Raw genomic sequence first — 20,711 nt, 5'->3', positions numbered from 1 at the left:
GCTTTGGTCCGGGAAGCAGTGTGGCATCACGCCGCCGCCTCGCGTCTCCGCAACAGCCTCGGGTTCCGCGCTCTCACGCCACCGGCCCAGCGCCTTCTCCAGCCGCCCGCCCAGCCGAGCGTGCGAGCCTGGCGCAGGAGGCGGGCTCTGCGCTTCCCGGCCTCGCCTCCGCAGCCGGCGGGAGGAGGCGGGAAGGCGGGCGGAGGCGGGGGAGGAGGCGGGACTACGGCGGGCCGTAGCTGGCGCCGAGCGCGGTGGGAGAGCAGCGGGTACCCGGCTGGCTCCGCTGGCGGCCTCTGCCCACACCTCGGCGCCGCAGCCCCGCGCCTCGCCCGCCCTTGGCTCCGGGGTCTGCGGCCGCCGGCTATAGAGGAACCAGCGGAACCCTGGACGACCGGTACGTTGGACCGGGAGCGCCACTCCTCCTGCAACCTTTTGTGCTGCAGAGGTGGTGGCGGGGATGGGTGGGGTACGCGCGTGAGTGTGGGTGCCCCAGTCAGCGAGCCACTGTGCCAGCCCCAGGCACGGCGCCGCCCCTTCCTCCTCGCCTCGTGTCCCGGCCGGGCGCGCGGTGTGTGCGCAGCGCCGGGAAGCCCCGGGCGGAGCGGGCCTCCGCGATGGCTGATGGCTCGGTGACACCGGGGCTGCGAGCGGCGCTGGTCCCTGAGCCTTGGTGCGGATGGCCGGCGTGGTGGTGGTGGGGACCGGAGCTTGGGGTGGGGCCCGAGCGGGTGCGAGAGCCCGCAGCTTCCTGGCACAGGGGTGGGGCCGGCGACGCGGGAGTGTGCGGCGCGGGTGAGTGTGCGGGGGCGTGCGCCCCGTGTGCGCGCGGCGGGCGTGCGGGCGAGCGAGCGGACGGACCGGTGAGCGGGCGGCCGGGCGTACGCTCGCCGCCGACCTGCGGTGCGGGGACTCTGTGACCCGGACCGACGCTCCCGCGGTGCCAAGGTGCGGAAGTCTGAGTGCGTCGGCGCGCGCCAGCTAGGCGGCTCGCCCTACCCGCAGCGCCAGGCGGCAGGCCCCGCGGAGGCCCATTGAGAAGTAGCGCTCGGCCGGCTTGCCGCGCCTCTGGCCCCCACAGTGTGCGAGCCACGGCTGCGGGCTACAGATAGCGGCCGGAGACAGCCCCTGGCGACCTTATCTCTGCCGCCAGTGCGCGCTGCACCCCGCGGGCGAGGCCGAGGCCGGTGCGGCGGCGGGTGACTTGACAGACGGACCGGCGGTGGCGGAGGAGCGCCTGTGGACTGGGGGAATCGCGACCCGGCGCTGGCCAGAAACTAAGGCGGCAGATGTCTCGGGCACCGCCACCCTCGCCCCACCTGTCGCGGGTGGACTTGGGGGCGGGTGGGAAGCCTAGGAAAGGGCGCCTGGCGGTGGCCCGCGCTCAGACCTTGAGAAGCGGCCCATTGTGAAGCTGCCAAAGTCGCTCTAGTGGTGGAATCTGCAAATCTCGGCCAGGAAGGAACCCAGTTCGCGAAGGGAAGGACGGCCGCGTGCTTTCCCCTTGGCAAGTGTCTGGCTCGCTAGAGACTCCCGGGCTCTCTGCCCACGCCGCTTTGCTTCGAGTGGGCTGAGGATTTCTTCAGAACCAGGGTTTTGTTTTCTCTCTCTCTCTCTGTGTGTGTGTGTGTGTGTGTGTGTGTGTGTGTGTGTATGTGTGTGTGTAAGTGGGGCTGGGAACACTGGAGATACTGGCACTGAACTTTTTCATCCTTCCAAGAGGAGTAATTATGGACAAGCAACACTGTACCCTGTTAGAGGAGGCTCCTAGCTGAAAGAGCAGAAGCCGTACAAGATCTCTGAGGTTTCTAAACTTCGCTTTATGTTGTTTTTCCTCAAAATGCCACTAGATAATTTCAGGTGCCGGAGCCTTTTACCGTGGTGCAACAAGGTAGACACTAAGGATTGGAAACGACTCTTTCACAAAGTTTATTTTCCCAATTAGTTCCAAATGTGGTTATTCTCCCCTAAGCTTTGGGCTACACAGTGTAGGTTTAGGTTATTTGAACGAAGGGATGCTCCACTGATTTGGGTGTTTTTATTATGAAACCTTGGATTAAAAACAAAACGGACAGGATGAAATGTAAGCGTTCATGACCACTGAGACTACTCAATTTTGGTAAGAATTGTTGCATGAAATGTGTTTTGGGTATGTTTAGTTGTAAATGGAACTGTTAGCACTAAGTCTCCCAGGTGTAAGCGATCACTGACATTACTAACAGCCAATTAGCTTCCATTTATGCATTACCATAGTTTCGAAGAGTAACTTAACATTTTGTCTTAAAAAGTAATTGGTGTGATGAGGACATTAGTTTCTAAACCCCGTTTAAGTTTTTCTTTCCTGATTTGAGGCCTCGGTTATTTTCCCAGTGAATACTCAAGTGTCCTTCAGCTCCAAGGATACCTGTGACTTTGTGGTTAGGTTTCCAGAAGAGGCAGGTTTCTTGTAAAGACTGTGGAGTAGACTTGTGGTTTCAACCGTTGTCAGACATGTTTGGAGTGAAGCGGAATATGATGTAGTAACGTGGACTTGATTTTAATTAGCAGAGATGGAAACCAATTGAATGCTGGGCTCTTTAAGGGACCTGCTATTAAGGGAACTGATACTAGAAAGAGGAACACACACGATTGTGTTTTTCTGAACCAATTATGGGTTGCCTTACCATGCTGGGAAGGTTGGCGGTTTGTTGGTAAGGTCAGAGGAGGTTTTTAAAAAGTCACACTGCACTTTATAACTGCTCTTCCAAGCCCTTAGTGACTTGGTTTTTTTTTACAAGCCACAGAAAGGTAAGAAGGTTGTAACTGGTCTCCATGGTGAGAGCACATGGGTTCCCCAAAGCATTTTGTTTTCCATTCGGTGTTCTAATCTGTCTGGCAGCTGAACCGTTTTAGTTCTGTTCAGTGTTTTTCTTCTTGAGGAATGTGTTGCTCCTTCATTTATTTTAGAGTAGCCTTTGAGAGCAGAAAATATTCTGATTACAAAACATTGTCACCAGTTGAAATGGAATTTCCCTTGCCCTGTGGTCCCTGCCCCCTATATATGCATACATATCCATCTATAATATAGTGATAAAATTTGGTATTTTTCTATTTTTTAATTAGTGGATCTGGGGTGAGACACAGATTTAGGTATTTAAGAGGAAAGAGTTTGTTTAGAACTGAAAATTTCCATGTGAGGCGTTCTTTGTTTTGTGGGAAAACAGAAAAATGGTGTCAGATGGTGTCCAAGTGTGCTGTTCCACGTTGGAGAATTTCGTCTGACATGGTGGTAGGCCTTTAAATCGGCCCCCACTGCTTTTATACACTTAAGAGATAGTGTTGAATGGCTGGATACACCATGGCTCTGTGGATGTGCCTTCCAAAGTACAGAAGTAGAAAGATTTATTTTCCATTACAAACCTCACACCTCTTTGCTGTTTTATACCTTGGATATGGTAACAATATGTTTGTCATCCAAAGATACTTGAGGATTCACGAGACTCCACAGATAATTATGCCAGGGAATAAATGAGTGAGATATTATTTTTTGAAGGACTTGATTAACTGCAATGATATGTATCACTTACCAGTTCATACTTTAAACTTTTCTACTTGTGGAGTCTTATTGCGATCACTGTTAGATATTTTCCCTTCTTTACCTGTGGCTTCCCTTTCCAGATGCAGTTGGCTGCCCTTGGCCGTGTTTAAGTTTCCTGTCGACATTATTTACAGAGTAATGCCATGGAGCATTCTGTTTGTTTCAGCTCTCTGTTTTGGAAACATTGTATCCTAAAGCTTTAGTTCTGTTCACCTTAGTCTGTTTTCCTCTGTAATTTTTTTTTTTTTTCTGCCCAAAGAATTTGACATGGGTCTTTCCCATTCACTTCAAATGCTAGGACAAAACTCCCTAGATTGTTAGGGAGTTCCAGATTTTAAAGTTAGATAGCTTTATTTGAAAGTTGTGTTTTGGGACGACTTTATTACAGCTTTTAATTTTTATTTTAGGAGATGGTAGTGAAAGCTTTCCTATAACTTTGCAATAGATTGCTGTCCGGGCAGTCTTACAGGAGGTGTACAGCTACACTGCTTCTTGGCTCTGCTGTCTTCCTGTCCGCTGTCTTCCTTCTGTCTCCTTTTTCACTATGTCATCTACCTGGGTCTTCCTGGTGTCTGTGGCTGGCTGATGCTCAGTTACACAGGCAGCAATGTCAGGAGTGAGAAGGAGGACCAGGAGGATGCCCTGCACTTGGCTGTGGAATCTGCTCTATTTTTGACTCTGAAGTGTAAACCAGGGATAAATCAGTCACTACACTTTGCTCATTATGAAACCATGGAGTGTTGACTCCTTCATCAACTCAGTGCTGTGTGGTAATTGCTGTAAGGCTCCTCTGCTTTTAAATTTAGACTGAGGATTTAACCAGGTCGGTGTCTTTGTATTGATGGAAAAAAAAATTAGTGCATCTAAAAGCATGGAAAGAAGATGCCACCAAATCCCTGGTATAAATTATGAGAAAGCAGAAATGAAATTTAAGACTTTCAGAGTTGTTTTTATTCAGAATTAAGGCATTCACATTTTTCTAATGTTTGTTTTTGGTTTGCAGTTTCTAAGAGTGTGGATTAAATTTGTCTCACTTTATGACTGGTGAAAACCTGGCATCCAGTCGCAAAACAGCCAGTAGCCTGCAAATATTGTTGGAGTTATTTCCTGCCATTCTGTTTGTCTTAAGGTTGCTGTTGCTGTGATGAAACACCATGACCAAAGCAAGTTCGGGAAGAAAGGGTTTATTTGACTTTTAGTCCATCATTGAAAGAAGTCAGGTCAGGAATTCAAGCAAGGCTGGAACCTGGAGGCAGGAAATGATGCGGAGGCCATGGAGGGATGCTGCTTATGGCCTTCCTCTTTATGGATTGTTCAGCCTGCTTTTTAAGATAGATTTCAGGACCATCAGCCCTGGGATGGCACAATGCACAATGGGCTGGGTCCTGTCCAATCAGTCAGTAAATATTAAAATGCTCTACGGGCTTTTCTGTAGCCCTATAAAACTGTTAGTGTTATTTATACTTTAAAATATTTATCTGTTTGTCTGGGGTGTGTGTGTGTGTGTGTGTGTGTGTGTATGTATGTGGTGTGTTTGTATGTGTGTGCATGTGTGTATATGAGTGTGTTGTGTGGTACTCGTGTGTGTATGTGTCTGTGATATGTCTGTATGTGGTGTATGTGTACGTGTGTGTTCTGGGGTTTGAACACATGTCTTCTCCACACTTGTGCTTTGTTAACATTTAAAAAGTTTGCAGTCACCTTGAACTAGTAATAAAAACGGTCCCTCCAGTCATTTCACAAACAAGGCAGTAAAACCTTTTATATGAAATAACCTCCTGAAACACTAGTGTAGGATTCCACTCACAGAAATGAATGGATGTATGTTTTCACTAGCATTCTTATCCTGCCTAAGGCTGCACTTCTGTACAAATTTGAGGATGGGAAAGTGGGCCGTGGGACCTGGCTGGCAGGTGTGCAGGTTCCTGCACTGTTCTCAAGTGGTAGCAGTTTAGCTGAATACTTCAAAGTGAGGTTAATAATATTTTCTTCAAGGAGTAAAGATATCACTTAAATTATGTCTTTTGCTGTGTAAAAGATGCTGAAAAATTGTTTCTTTTTTCCTTCAATTCCCTACTACAAATGTGAATTTCTAACAATGTTCTATAAAATTCTTGGGGGCGGGGGTAATTATATGAAGTGAATACTTGTATCCCTAGGGAACAGATTTTGTTTCACTGCGCTTTAGTTTCTGTTAAGACCACAAGCCTCATTGGTGAGGGAGGCCCAAGCCTTAATTACGCGGATTGCTTGTTTGCTAAATTTAAACATAGTTGGCTGTAAAAATAAATTAAATAGAACATGTCTGTTGTCAGCATTGGGAGAAGTGCCCGTGGCTGATAGCACCAGGGTTCGCATCAGTGTACTGAGTGCTTCTAGTTACCAAGCAAAATACCTTGAATTCAATCAGTTATCTTTGGCTGAAACTCCTCTGTGCTGGGAGAGGAATAACCAGCCAGCAACTCTTGACCTTTTCTTTTGCTGTTTGTCTTTAGCCTTAGAACATGTTTATAGGACACTGCTATGTTTCCAGGCTCCACACCCCTTTGTAGATAAAATGAATTCTCTCCACTCTTATGAGCACACCCCCACCTCGCCCCTTAGGTTGAGTACAACATTGAGAACTTAGCAACCAATGACTTTGGGGAGAGTGGTGTGTGTGTGTGTGTGTGTGTGTGTGTGTGTGTGTGTGTGTGTGTGTCTTAATCCAATTACCTGGGGATGCAAGAGATAAAGATAGATTCTTTTAATTCCCATGATGAGAGGGGCTGACGTGGAAGGGATGCTAGAGACACAAGTAGGTTGGCTTTTCTGTAATTTTAAGTGTTTTCTGAGATGGGATGATGATTCAGTGGATGAAAGGCCCCTCCTGCAGGGATGGCTATGACTGGAGTTTGTCCCTACTGTCTACCTGAAGGCTAGACACGGCAGTACACTTTTAAAACCCCAGGGCTTCTTGACAGAGATAGGAGGGCTCCAGGGCTAAATTTGACGACCAGTCAGTTTAGTTAGGGTCTCTAAAGTAGAGGATTAGGGGTGTGGCTCAGAGGCAGTGTCAGAGGTCTCACTAGGATGTTCAAGGTCCTGTCTTCATTCCTTAGTACCAAAATAAAGGAAGAAGAAGACATGGCCTGTTGTTGACCTCTGGTTTCCACATGTATGTATGCTTGAATGAACATGTGTACACACATACATGCTCACACTCATACCTCTCTCTCTCTCTCTCTCTCTCTCTCACACACACACACACACACACACACTCTCAAAACACACAAATCTTTCAAGAGCTTTCCAGACCTTTGCCACAAGCAATCTACCTAATGATTTTCATCGGAGTTCAGATGAGTAGAGACCAAAATTAATTTCATAATAATAAGATCACACATCTGTAAAGGACTTGCCTGCACCATGCAGAACCCATTCATCTACCTGAGTTCCCTGGATCTGAATAACTTGTGTTAGGGAGGGACAGTGGCGTGAATGGCCTCATTTTAGAGATTACTGTTCACATGAGGTCAGGAAGGAAAGGTCTTAGCATGGCCACAGCCAAGACCCGTTCTTTTTGTGTCTGTCTCAGCATTTCTCCCCCCATACAATCTTCTAAACACGTCCATAGGAGTACAATGATAAAAGCATCCGTTAAGCCTTCAGTTTTTCATGTGTTTTTATTTAAACTGGTTAGTCTCAGTTTCTAGGTAGCATCTACACAGCATGGGGATAAGTGCAGGAAGATGTTTTGAAGACTCATTTAGCCAGACTAACTCAACGCCACCTTTTTAATTGAATTAATTAGTTACTGTGTCCCATATAACCTGTGCCAGGCATTAGTACCTCCTGCAGCTTTCATTCTGTTTTGCAGTTAGAATTGTTATAATTGCTTTATAAACTGCTACTCGTTAAATTACAGGCTTATTTTTGTGTTTCATGTTTAGTATCTGGAGTAGAACAGAAAACTTATTATGCCTCTGCTCCCTTGGGACACTTTGGAACTTGCACAGTGACATCATCTGGGATTTAGTCTGGTAAGTTGTATTTTGTTGTTTCTTTTCGTTAATCATTATATGGACATAACATTATAGTGCATGTTAAAGATTCACACATGAACAGGCAAAAATGATGTATTATTATAGTTGTGTGTGCCACAATCATGAGAGTCTAATGACTGCAATTGAGATTTGGTAGCAGCATGTTAAATTTATTTGAAATGTTTGATGCCTTTGTGTGTTTTTCTTTTTCCAAATTTCCTGTAAGACATGGGACTTCTTAGGGAATAGGGTTTCAGAACCTATGATAGAAGTATTTGATCAAATTTGAGGGATAGTATAATAAAAATATTATTTCCAAAGCTGCTGAAGTAATTCACAGAACAACTGGTTTGTTTTGTATATGGTTTACATATGTAAATATGGTGATGTATGTCCATAAATACAGAGGCTGAAGTTCACATAGTTGTCATTTGCTGCCTATGTGGCCTTCCTCTATTTTCTCATATTATGAATTGATACTTTGTCATCTTTCAGTTGTCCCCTCCCTCCCCCCTTGCCTTTGTGTACACTCACGTAGTTGATTGTGTGGCTTCATGTCTTTGATGGGGCGAATAATTTAAAATAGCTTTGTAGCTCTTTAGCATTTTCAGGGCTACAGTAATGCGAGTGACTGCTCTTTAAATCCTGTAGTCTCTTGCTTTAACTAACTTAGAGGTCCTTATCTTTGGGGGAAGCTGTGTTTTTTGTAATCAGCCATCTCTGAATGGTCAGTGAACTGGAGAATGAGTTAAAAGGATAATGGGGGAGCATGGTCATAGTAAGTAGGTGTATCATATCTAATTTATTTAGCATACAATAAAGGTTTTGTTCTTCATTTTGTGTCTGTCTGTGTGAGGGCATGGGTTAGTGTGTGTGTGAGAACTTCCAGAGGCCAGACGGTGTACGGAATCTCCTGGAGCTGGAGTTAGAGGATGCTGGGAGCAAACTTGGGTCCTCTGCTATAGCTGGACATGCTTTTAACTGCTGCGATACCTCTCCAGCTGATGCACTTTGAAAAACCTGAAAACACCACTAAAATTTTTACTCTAGATTTTAGGAAGAGAAGTAGCTCAGAAACTCACAGTACACTCGGAAAGAATACATCTGGGACACTAATTCACCCAACTGAAGTTAACTAGAAGAGCCACAGGAATATATACACATTTGCATAGCTCTCTGTATCTATTGGGATGTGTATAAGTGTATCTTCATAATGTTTGTGTGCGTGTTATAGTTCTTAATAAAGTAGGATTCAAGAAGAGCTACAAAAGATGAAGTGATTCAGCTTGAGAGGTGTGTGATCACTGAAGGTGATCCTGCACCGACAGGATAACCATTGAGTTTCCTATGTTTTGGAGAATGTTGTAAAACTTGGCAGTACATTACCAAACCCTCTTACTTTTCATGTAAGGTTTAAAAGGATAGCTTGTACATAGTAATGTTTGAGTGTAGTTTGAAGAGTTGCCTCCTGTCCCTTTGTAGTGTGTTCCCTCTCCCCTCCTAACTTTTACCAGTCAGGGGTTAGTTTCTGCCCTCACTGTTTTGCATTTTCTAGAATGCCATACAAATGAAAATAGCTTTTCTGTCAACTTCCTTCACTTGTTGCCTTCCAACTTTATGCTGTTTATTGCTGAATGGTATTACATTGTATGCATGCCGCCTGTGATATCTGGATTCTTGCCAGGCTTTGATCATTATGAATGATACTGTTATGAATATTTATGTTCATGTCTTGCTGTGAACATTATTTCTTGCATTGTTTTGATTCATGCCTAAGAGTCAGGTAGTTGGTTTATTTAGTAAGCATTTATTCACTGTTATAACCAATGTTGAACTGTTGCTCAACTTACCCCTAAGTATCTAACATAACAAAGTCATTCACGTGAACTTAAATCTCATGAACTCAAATCTCATGAGGCATAGATTTGTTTCATTTTGTATCCAGTTTTAGCAAGTGTTGTTGGCAGATGTTTTTACCCTTAAGTGAATTGGAGTGAGTAAATTTGAGGGCCTTCAGGACAGAGATTGTAAGAGACAAATTATGTCTACCTGAGTGACTTAAAGAGGCAGGCATTAGAAGAGCGCAGTTCTGGCAGACAGTCTGGCAAGCTTTGAAACCTTTATGCAGAGGAAGATTGCCTGGCAGTTTTGTTGTTGTTCATTTGTTGTATTTTTTTTTTTTAAGAACTGGTTTATTTCTATTTTATGTGTTGGAGTGTTTTGAGCATGTCCGTAGGTGTCCATTCCATATGCTTGCCTAGAGTGCTGAGGAAGGCATCTGATCTCCTAGCAGCAGCGTCGCCAATGCTTGTGCACAGCCATGTGGGTGCTGAGATGAGCTTCAAGGTGCTCGGCTCTGTCCTCCCTACAGTCCTCGGCTGTCCTCTGTCCTCCCTCCCTCAGGCAGGCGAACTTCATATCAGGCCCCTCTTGCAAAGGATTCTGCTAATCTGTTAACCTTTGTGTTGTGTATTTAAGACGGCTCCATCTCCTTTCTTTTATGTCCTGCTACACGTTGCTGAACACAGGCATATGAAGCAGGGTTTTGATTACTCAGGTGATTTATTTTTATGTTCTATTTTTTCAGTTAATTCCAAATTAGAAAAAAATTTCCAGAAAAATAAAACAAAATTTTTAAGAAAAATAATTATGAGGCATGGGATACAGTGTAAGTGAAGTGTTTGTTGCACACACATGTGAACCTGAGTTCAATCCCACATTGTGATCTTGCTTTGGGAGGGCTTTGTAAGAGCTGGGGCTCCTTATCTGTTCATCCTAGCCAACCTTGGGCATACCAGGGTTATGGGAGTCTGAAAAAACCAACCAACCAATACAAAAACAAAAGAAGCCCACGAGGGAGATGGGTCTTAGAAACAACACCATAGATTTGTCCTCCTAGTTTCCATATGCATGAGTATACATTTATATTTACATTCCACATGTGAATAAAGCTTTCTACTCCCCCTCCCTCTCTTATACACATAGACACACACACACACACACACACACACACACACACACATTTATAATTTTGTATAGCATTTGTGAAAAACAGCTATTTTCTGAGCTGTGTAAGAAACTAGGGCATTTTGCTATATCTTCAAAGTGTTACTCTTTTTGCCAAATGTATAGGAAATAGGCTCCCTGGAGAGTGTTAGAAGTGTGCAGTTTGTGTACAGATTGCACTCTTCTGACTGCTAGCGCTGGTGCCTGAAGAATTCCTTGTGCATCTGTTGTAGTTGTACTCTGGTTTAGTCTCAGCCAGGACTCATTTTAGGGTAAGCCATACTGTACCCACTACCTTAAAAATGCACACTCTTCATATTTCTCTAGAATACATAACATTTTTACCATTTGTCAAAGGAAATTGGATACTTTGTTTATAACCTGTGCATGATACATGTGTTAGATGTGAAAATCTCATGGTTAAGGTCAAGACTGGAAGCCATGTCTACTCTATCTTCCCTTTGGAAAGGGCAAACACATTATCCTTTGGGCTCACATTCTTTCTTCTTCAGCAATACCTATTTCTGTGCCATGAGAGTTGAAACAGGACACTCTCTGGGTGAATGTCTAGATTGCATTTTGTAGAAGTATTTACTTTAGCATTGGGTTATATAAAATAGCGTATTCTCTTTGTAGAGAAATGGGAACATTTTATATAAAGCTTTGTGGCTGTTGCTAAAATAATTTACAAAGCATATGTTCTTTGACTCAGCATTTTAGTTTTGGAATTTCTTGCAAAACTAGTTTTTAATCTCTCTCTCTCTCTCTCTCTCTCTCTCTCTCTCTCTCTCTCTCTCTCTCTGTGTGTGTGTGTGTTGGGGGGGGACCCATCTTCAGGTATTGCTCCTCAGGTGCTGTCCCACCCTCCTGCTTTTGGTTCAGAGTGGGTGTTGTGGATCTGAAGTCAGGTCTCGGTTCTTGCACTGTGCTGTCTCCCTACTCTTGGGGCTGATATCTTGATTTACTGTCTATTATGTCTGTAGAAGTGGTGTTCTTTGCATACACGTGCGATGATGCTCATGAAAATAGTTGTGAGCTTGTCTCAACCTTAAGCTGTTTGAAAATGGGGCCGTTTTAGAGTATGAGGCAGAATGCTGAGTCATGAATAGGCTTCTGCGTTCACAGCGTGCCCGTAGCAGAGCGTTTATGGAACAGCTTGAAGACTGCTGTGACACATCAGTCAGCCATCTCCAGTTACAGTCACAGTGCTGACTTTTCTGTTAGAGGCTTTTTACATAAGAAACTTGAAGGCTGAGGTGTAGGTCAGTGTCTTTATTATTCATGTGGCCCTGAGTTCAGTCAACATCCACAAACAACATGAAAAATACTTCCTGTGGAAGGATCTGTGTTAAAGATGTGCTTTCAGGTGTGCTGGTATGCACCCACCGTCTTCAGCTTACACTGTGTGTGTGTGTTGTGTATGTGGGGGTGGGGTGGGGCGGTGGCTTAGAGACTGGTCATTCTTTGGTGTCAGTTTTTTCAAAGTGGAATTCTGGAACTAGAAAAGCACCTAGGCCCTTCCTTCAGCTGGGACAGTCGTCTTTAGCAGAGGATCTGAGAAGATTGACTCCATTATTTTTGCCGAGTTTGCCTAGCATTTAAACTCATTCAGGAAAGTCTCAGGAACTCAACAACATGGAATGTTTCCCTTTAACCACAGTGTAGAATGGGAGCTGCAAGGGGCTACTTGGTTTGTCCTGGGTGAGAGAAACAAAGTGTTTACCCTTCCGTGTTTTCTCCCTGAAGCCTGGCTCTAGGCTGCTTGTGTAGAGCTGCACAGTAGGCATTCATTAGAGGAGTGGTATACAAGAAAAGGCTCTAGCATGGGGACCCCCAATAGAGGAGTTAAAGGACTGAAGGAGCTGAAGGAGTTTGCAACCCTATAGGAAGAACAACAATAGCAACCAACCAGACCCCCCTCAGAGCTCCCAGGGACTAAACCACCAACCAAAGAGTACACATGGAGGGACCCAAGGCTCCAGCTGCATATGGCCTTGTCTGGCATCAGTGGGAGGAGAGGCCCTTGGTTCTGTGGAGACTCAGTGCCCCAGTGTAGAGAAATGCTAGGGTGGCGAGGAAAGAGTGGGTGGGGGGACACCCTCAAAGAAGCAGGGGGAATGGGAATAGGGGTTTTGTGGTGGGGAATAACATTTGAAATGTAAACAAATAAAATAACCATAAAAGAAGAAGTTTAAAGGTTCTAGAAGTCTCCATGTTAAGGAACACAAGTTAGCTAATTGTCACCTTGAGTCTCTTATTTGTGGAGGGGTGAGGAAGGAGAAGGGGCCTGGGAAGTAGACAGAGGTAACATGCAGTCAGGTGGGGTATAGGGTAAAGAACCTTCCGTACACATGTGAGAGTGTCAGTGATGCCATTAGTACTGATAAGTATTGTAAGCTGTTTGTCAGAGCCTGGCTTTAAGGTGCTCTTTTTCTTATGTCAGTCAGTATACCATAGAGTTGGAGGAAGCCAGCCAATGAGCTGCTCTGAGTGTAACACTCACTGTTTTTGCTTGGAATAAAAGTACAGATGCACGAATGCTAACGAGTGCAGACTTTATGTTCAAGCATACTCATAAAGAGTGTGCTTTATGACTGCAACCTGCTTAGCGGTTTTCCCCACTCAAGGCAAAAAGATGAACTTTCAGCACAGTGTATGTATGATTGTCACCCAGTTCAGCATGCATAGGATCAGAACCGTGAATGTTAACAGTGCATAGAATCAGAACCATGGATGTTAACAGTGCATAGGATCAGAACTGTGGCTGTTATGTAACAAGTGAAAAAAAAGGTTGGTGGAAACCCATAGTTGTCATGGAGTGCCAGACTGGAAAGAAATAGAAGTCAGAAGTCAGTACTCACTCAGTGAGGGCCAATGTGTGCAGTGTTATTGTCCGGGTGGCTGTTCTAGGCCTGTGTGTGTGTGGTGTGTGTGTGTGTGTGTGTGTGTGTGTGTGTGGTGTGTGTGCGTGTGCGTGTGTGTGTATGTGTGTGTGCGTGTGTGGTGTGTGTGTGTGTGGGGTGTGTGTGTGTGTGTGTGTGTGTGGTGTGTTTCTGTGTTTTTTTCCTCCTTGGCCCTGGTTGCTTGGAGCTCACCAGGTCTTTCATTCCTGGCCTTTCAGGATAGAGTATCAGGTTGAATTGCTACCTGCAGCTACCTGTCAGATTGTGAAGGCTGAAGGCCTTAGATTTGTCCTCTCCAAGGTTACATAGTTAGTAATGAATGGCAGGTTACTTTGTTGCTTGGCATAGAACCAAAGTTCATTTAGCATAATGATTAGGTGTAATTGTAACTGGATATGGTTCTGTGAGGTTCCTGAACTGAGGTGTCCAACAGGACTCCACATACTGGCACTTACTATTTAGATCCTGCCAGCAGACAAGTGAGTTTTGTCCTAGGATAGTAACAAAATATAACAGAACCAGTTAATTTGAGTCCAGAAAGCCAGGAGAGTAGTCTAAAGCTTGTGTGAGCTGGGACCCCTGTACACACGCTGTTGACCTTGACTCTGCTGCTGCACTGTGGTAAGGACAGGTGCATCTTGTGTTTCTTCCTCTCCTAATGAAGGAATGTAGGAAGAAGCTTCACACACTTTGTTTCGTTTGCTTTTAGTTTTCTGATTGCCTGAAATTGACGTGAATACTGAAACCTTAGGAAAGTAGCTCCTTGTTTTATAAAAGCTCTTTTGAGAATTGCGTGGCATAATAAACTTCCTTAAGAAATTCCTCATATTAAACTCAGTCACTTGACATTTTGATTAATATTCTTGGAGACTTCCTTAAAAGAAAAAAGCCAATAGAAACGCAACTAAAATTAAACTTTCTCAGAAGACATTATCTCTGTTTTCTCTATTATTTTGTTTCCCAAAATTTGTATTATCTGCTGTTTTCTAGGAACCTAGCCATTTTTCATGACACTGGGTGTCATTAGGTTTTCAAAACTACATAAAGTGATAATTGCAGCGAACAATCCTATTATTCATTGTGAATCATTCTTTTTAGGAAGCTGTTCAAGACTGTCTCAGGCATTGTAAAATAACTGTGTGCCTCTGATGTTTTATGATTAAATAGTCATATAAAATGGCATTCAGTATTCTCCATGTATTTTGAAAAAATCATCTATTTTTATGTTATGCATATGGGTTGTTAGTCTACATGTGTGCCTGTGCAGCATGTGTGTGCAGTACCTTCACAGGCCAGTAGAGGACAGTGGATCATCTGGAGGCGTTCAGTTGGTTGCTAGCTGCTGTGTGGATCTGCTGTAAGAGCAACAAGTGCCTTTCCCATCTGAGCCATCTCTCCGGGTTCATATACATATGCTTAGTATTAGGTTTAGGGTTAGCTTTTTCATGACAGAACGATTTTCTTGAACTCATTGGAGATTTCAGAGGATGAGTTGTTTTTGCAAGGTTTCCTTCCCGCCTCTAAATGCTCAGCCATTTTGTTAGGATAGCTACCAGGTGAAGCTCTCAGTCAGTAGATTGTATAGGAGTCCTCACGCATGGTTGCAAAGCCTCACAGGTGTGAAAGGTGGAGTAGTTAGAGATCCAAGGTAAAGGAGAGGAAATGTAATTTGCACGTCAAATCGTTTTGTAACCTGTTTGTGAAAACCTGTGTGCTTACCTGTGTTTGCCTACTGTTGGGATTTGTACTGAGTTTCTAAGCATACCAAGGAATAAACTGGTGCTTGAACTGAGTGTTGACTTGGAGAGGTACCCCATTTTCATTTCTTCCATCTCATCATCTTCATAAAGCTTCCAATGCTCGTTGAGCTGCCTGTGTGTTCCTGAGCATAGAATGGCAGCGCTCATTTCTTGCCCGCTCTGATGTGTCTCATAGACAGAGGCGGGAATCTGTGTGCTGTATAGTGTCTGTCTTCCAGATGGCATTGTTCATGCTCTGTGTGTTCTGACAGGCTCAGGCTCTGCCCAGAGCTGCATGTTACCGTCTTCTAATCTGAGTCTGTTTCCTTTCAGGCGTGTGCAGCCTGGTGCCTAAGATGGAAGTAGATATAAATGGGGATTCCAGAAGTACCCTGACCACCCTGCCCTTGCCTGTGGTTGAGGGAAGCTCTCCAGGAAAAGCAGAGGCAGAGAAACCCCGCTGCTCTAGCACACCCTGCTCGCCCATGCGTCGGACTGTGTCTGGTTATCAGATCCTCCACATGGACTCTAACTACTTGGTTGGCTTCACCACTGGTGAGGAACTCCTGAAGTTAGCCCAGAAGTGCACAGGAGGGGAAGACAGCAAGGGAGAAGCCATGCCTCCCTTGCGTGCTAAACAGCTGGACACGGGACTCACGCGTTCCTCTCGTCTGTATAAAGCTAGAAGTAGGTACTATCAGCCGTATGAGATCCCAGCGGTTAATGGCAGGAGGCGAAGGCGGATGCCCAGCTCAGGAGACAAGTGCACCAAATCCTTACCTTATGAACCTTATAAGGCCCTCCATGGGCCCTTGCCTCTATGTCTTCTTAAAGGGAAGAGGGCTCACTCCAAATCCCTGGACTACCTCAATCTAGATAAAATGAACATCAAGGAGCCAGCTGACACAGAAGTGCTACAGTACCAGCTTCAGCACCTGACCCTCCGAGGGGACCGAGTGTTTGCTAGAAACAATACATGAGGGACTTGGGCAGAGTTTAAACCACTTTAGGTCAGTCTATGCTCAGCTAGAGAAGAATCTACTGTCGTACTCTGTACATGACCCTTCACGTTAGAGATGGTTATATCAGCTAAGTGTTCCTGGAACATAAAAATTGTTTGGATCAAGTTTTGGATACAGGAATGAAATCACAGGTACTTGGGGCGGGGCGGGGGGATATCATTCTAGAGCACGCGACTGCAAAGAAAACCGAATGTGGACCGTTAGTTTGCATAGCTTTTTAGCTAGGAAAAGGCTTTGGTGCAGTAATTTCACCTTTATGATTCTGACACCCAAAACGGGAATGTTACCTGCTTGGTTGTTGCTAACTTGGTATGATTCATTAGAAATCTCTATCGAAGTGCCCAGTGCTTCTTGGATCTCTGTATTTTACTATAAAATGTATGTAATGATTTGTCTTATGAAATTTAAAGCTTGAACACGGCTGAACTGGACCACTTTTTATTTTTAAATATTGAGTTTAAATATTTTATAACTGGTTTTGCACTGAAAACAATTAACATTTCAGATAATTAAGAGAATAATCTTTCCTCACTTGCCTCAATAATGATATTGAGCAATGGATTTTTTTTTTTTTATTTTCGCATGGAAAGTTACTGATCTTTATGGCTGTAAAATATTCCTTTCTAGCATTATTAAAGTGTATCTTAATAAAATTAAATTTGGGATACAAAGTATTTATTTTACCATGGGCAGCAAGAGGGGGCTTTTCAGAATGTTTCCAATAATGAAGTTTTCGTCAGTTGGAAACATTTCCTTAGTGCTTATTACCAATTTAAATTCCACATGGAACTTGAAGACAGGAAGATTCTCAGCACTGGGTTGCCAGCAGAGTGCTGCTTGCATCTTTACTTCTTGTAAGTGACTATAGCTCTAGCAGAGGAACTCCTGATATTGACTATCAAATGTTTAAACTGTTTAAAGTATGAAGTGATAACGCTCAGCCCAGAGTTGGGTCTTTCCAGGCTCAGTTCTCTGCGGCGTGGCACTCATCAAAATTTTAGTTCAGGATTAGTGTAGGAGCCCAGTGTGCTCCTACAGTTTTAATGGGCTAATCCTGGATTACCTAAGAGTTTACGTCGATCACACTGGTTTGATTTGTTGCTAAAGAAATAATTCTTTGCCTTTAGTAACAGAAGCAGCTCAACTATTCTTGACCATAAATGTATGTAACTTTCCTTTTGTAAACATTTCTATTTCTTTTACTCAGTCTTAAAGGTGCAATTTATTACTGATTTGGCATTTCTGGCTATATAGAACTACATATTTTAAGTTTTCTTTGGGGGTACTGTGAGTTTCTAAGGGGTTAGCAGTCTTGCTTATAAAAATAAGAACACTTTTTAATTGACGGATGGGCCATTCCTGGAACAATCATGATTTTTTCCCTCTTTCCAGAATGAATGGCAAAGTTTACTTAGGGCAGAATAACTCTTAGAAACCCCAGGAATTCTTAATAGACAACCGTGTTGGCAACATGTAGGAGAGGGCTTTGGAGATGCTGGCTTCCATCTTACTGAATCGATTAGTGTTTTCAGTGGCTAGAAAGTTTCTGCTGTTGTCTATTTTAAAGTAAACTGCACCTTTGTAACATATTGTATTGATGAATGATCACTAAGATTAACTATATCTATACAGTCATTAGTTTGACAAGTAATAGAATCCTGTCAGATGCCAAAGAGTTGGGATTTTTACATTTAATGATTAAACAACGTTATTTATTGATGATTTACCCTCTGGAACTGTATTATTTCTAACTGAAATAAAAGGGTGATGTCAACATCCATTGTTTTGTGGTGTTTTAAATCAACAGACCATCACTAGGCTAGCTAAGGGCTCCACCCAAGGAGGGGCTGGAGAGATGGCTCGGCTGGTAAAGGCAGTTGCCTGACCACCTGAGTTTGATTCCCAGGACTCCCATGGTAGAAGGGGAGAACCAACTGCTGTAAGTTTTCCCCCAACATCCACATCTTCTGTGCCATGGCATATCAGAGCACGTGTACACATGTTAACACACACAAGTGAGTAAGTACATGTATGAATGGATTCCATACAAGCATTTATCTTAAGGCCCTAGTTTTAGCAAACAAAGTCTATCTCTTCTGATGAAGGATATATTCCCGCCATGGTCTGGATGCAGCCTCCTCACTGATGAAGTATGTGCCTGGGAGTTGGCTTTTTTTTTTTTTTTCGAGACAGGGTTTCTCTGTGTAGCCCTGGCTGTCCTGGAACTCACTTTGTAGTCCAGGCTGGCCTCGAACTCAGAAATCCGTCTGCCTCTGCCTCCCGAGTGCTGGGATTAAAGGTGTGCACCACCACACCTGGCTTGTGCCTACATTTCTTAAGCCAGATAAAAATGTATCACTTCTAAAATTTTTCATTTGTCTTTGGCAAAAAGTGAATGGTGTAAAATGATTGAACTGACATAGTTGCTGTGATGTGTTACATCGCCTTAGATAACCTAAGAGCTGGGTTTCTTAGATACAAAACATAGGCGTTCTAGGCCAGCCGTTTTCGCAGCATAGTGTTCCTATGGTAGGAGTGTGTTACTAGAGGAGGGGAAGAAGTCAGAGGGAGAAGAGATTTTGTTAAAATGTCAAGTGGCTCAGTTTACAGCCGTGGATGCCTGCAGGACTGCTCATGTCAGCAGCCAGGGAGGCAAGGATAGAGAACATGGAAACTTCATGGTCTGAGAGCCCTAGATCCTTTGGACTACTGTGTAGTGGAGAGTCTAGAGTCTGTTCCAGGTACTTCCAAGAGAGGCCCTTCTTTGCTTGCTTGCTCCCCTCCCTCCCTCCCTCCCTCCCTCCCTCCNTTTTTTTTAAGATTTATTTATATGAGTACACTGTAGCTGTCTTTAGACACACCAGAAGAGGGCAATGGATCTCATTACAGATGGTTTTGAGCCACCATGTGGTTGCTGAGAATTGAACTCAGGGCCTCTGGAAGAACAGTCAGTGCTCTCAACTGCTGAGCCATCTCTCCAGCCCCGAGAGAGTCCTTTTCTCCCTGTGTTTAAATGCTTTTCCGTGGGCTGCAATGTCTTTTTCTTACCTCAGATTTACTTAATGGTTTCAGCATTTTTATTTCGGGAAACTTCTAGAAGTGTCTGAGTTAACTTTTCAGGCAGACTGAGTCCTCACCAAGGAAGGAGAACATCTTAAATCCTGAGAAAAGCAACCTAGTTTTACTTATTTTTGTTCTGTCCTAATGCACTTTTGTCTGGGAAGGGCCTTTATTCCATTACAGCGGCTGAGCAATCTGTGATGATGCTTTTAAATGGTTCTGGCCTAAGTGGTTTGTTCTCAGTCAGAGCAAGGAGAGGCTGGCACAGTTCATAAATGGTATCTATGCTCTCAAGGAGACGGGTGGGGACGGGAGGAAGGTTGTATGCGTCCACAGTGCAGAACACACGGCAAGGGTTAAGTCAGTCACATGACCTTTTTAAACAGTGCAGTTGATGTGGAAGATGGCTTTGGAAAGATAATAAAACGTGATCACAGAGCTGAACATGGGGACTGCCAATATTGGTGATAAATGTCTTGGCAATATCATTCTCTAGGTAAGAATTCTGAAATGGACTTCTTTGATGTGTTTTATCAGAAAAAATATAAAGCTTTTTTTAATTTTTTTCTTTTTGTCTAGCTGAGGACACTAGAAAAAATTAAAAGAAGAATGGGTTTGAATTTGTTCTTTCACATACTAAGTTCACAGCTCTGTTCTGGCTGTGTGTGTGTGTGTGTGTGTGTGTGTGTGTGTGCGCGCGCGTGTGCGCGCACGCGCGCACACGCGCGCGCGCGCACACACACACACACACGCATGCGCACATGTGTTTGCGTCCACAGTGAATTTGTATTTTGCCATTGTAAAGTCACTTTGTGTAAGGTTTTCTTTAAGGGTTTTAGAGATGTCCAAAGGCAGATTGAATGTTGCTACCTTCCGTCTGGCTGCTGTGTTTGATGTATGGGTCTATAGGCGAGTGCAGGTGATAGCTGGGATGGAAGAGGATTCTTATGCAGTCAGTGAACTCCTTAAGTGCTCATGGCTGGCCCACTCCGGAGGAAGAGCTTTGAACTTCTTGCTTTTGTGGAAAAATAGGAGTACTTTCAAAGTCCTGTTGGGTGCTCTGAGAGGATTCTTGCTGTGTGCTGGTGAAGGGGTGGGACTGTGGCTCCGTGTTCACCTCTGGCCTTGCTCATCAGGAGGTATACGCTTCGCCATCTTTCTGAGTGTCGCTCATGGAAATATATATTTAGAAGTCTCACTCTTCTACCTCTGCCCAGGGCTTCAAGAATGGGAAATAACATAGGCATCATGAAGTATGTGAACTTACCGAAATTCAGGTTTCATTAGGTTGGAGATGGAGCAGCAGACATTGAGCATGCTTACCTTCAGGCTCCTGTGTGCTGCATGTGGCAGACAGATGGGATGCTTCTCAGCAGTTT

The 20,711-nt window shown here is 44.2% G+C and overlaps 1 protein-coding gene across 6 annotated transcripts; it reads left to right on the top strand.

The window, feature by feature from the left end:
• The first annotated feature begins 209 nt into the window (after positions 1 to 209).
• C5H5orf30 (chromosome 5 C5orf30 homolog) lies at positions 210 to 18,051 on the top strand. 6 transcript variants are annotated; one of them, XM_021198004.1, is made up of 3 exons: positions 210 to 397; positions 7,510 to 7,599; positions 15,584 to 18,050. In XM_021198004.1, exon 3 carries the CDS (start codon positions 15,607 to 15,609, stop codon positions 16,228 to 16,230), a length of 624 nt encoding a protein of 207 aa, XP_021053663.1. In that variant the 5' UTR covers positions 210 to 397; positions 7,510 to 7,599; positions 15,584 to 15,606; the 3' UTR covers positions 16,231 to 18,050. The 6 variants fall into 6 exon arrangements, with proteins under 6 accessions (XP_021053663.1, XP_029394999.1, XP_029394998.1 ...); XM_029539139.1 differs by lacking the exon at positions 210 to 397 and adding an exon at positions 552 to 673 and having other exon boundaries at positions 15,584 to 18,051; XM_029539138.1 differs by lacking the exon at positions 210 to 397 and adding an exon at positions 552 to 1,507 and having other exon boundaries at positions 15,584 to 18,051.
• Positions 18,052 to 20,711: the final 2,660 nt, after the last annotated feature.

The sequence above is a fragment of the Mus pahari genome, chromosome 5 (genome assembly GCF_900095145.1).
Source record: "Mus pahari chromosome 5, PAHARI_EIJ_v1.1, whole genome shotgun sequence".
In the NCBI taxonomy this organism is placed as follows: domain Eukaryota; kingdom Metazoa; phylum Chordata; class Mammalia; order Rodentia; family Muridae; genus Mus; species Mus pahari.
This window is presented reverse-complemented; position numbering and strand designations above follow the sequence as displayed.

Excerpts from the sequence above, each read along its gene's own strand:
- C5H5orf30 (XM_029539139.1), top strand. The coding sequence starts at position 15,607 with ATGGAAGTAGATATAAATGGGGATTCCAGAAGTACCCTGACCACCCTG.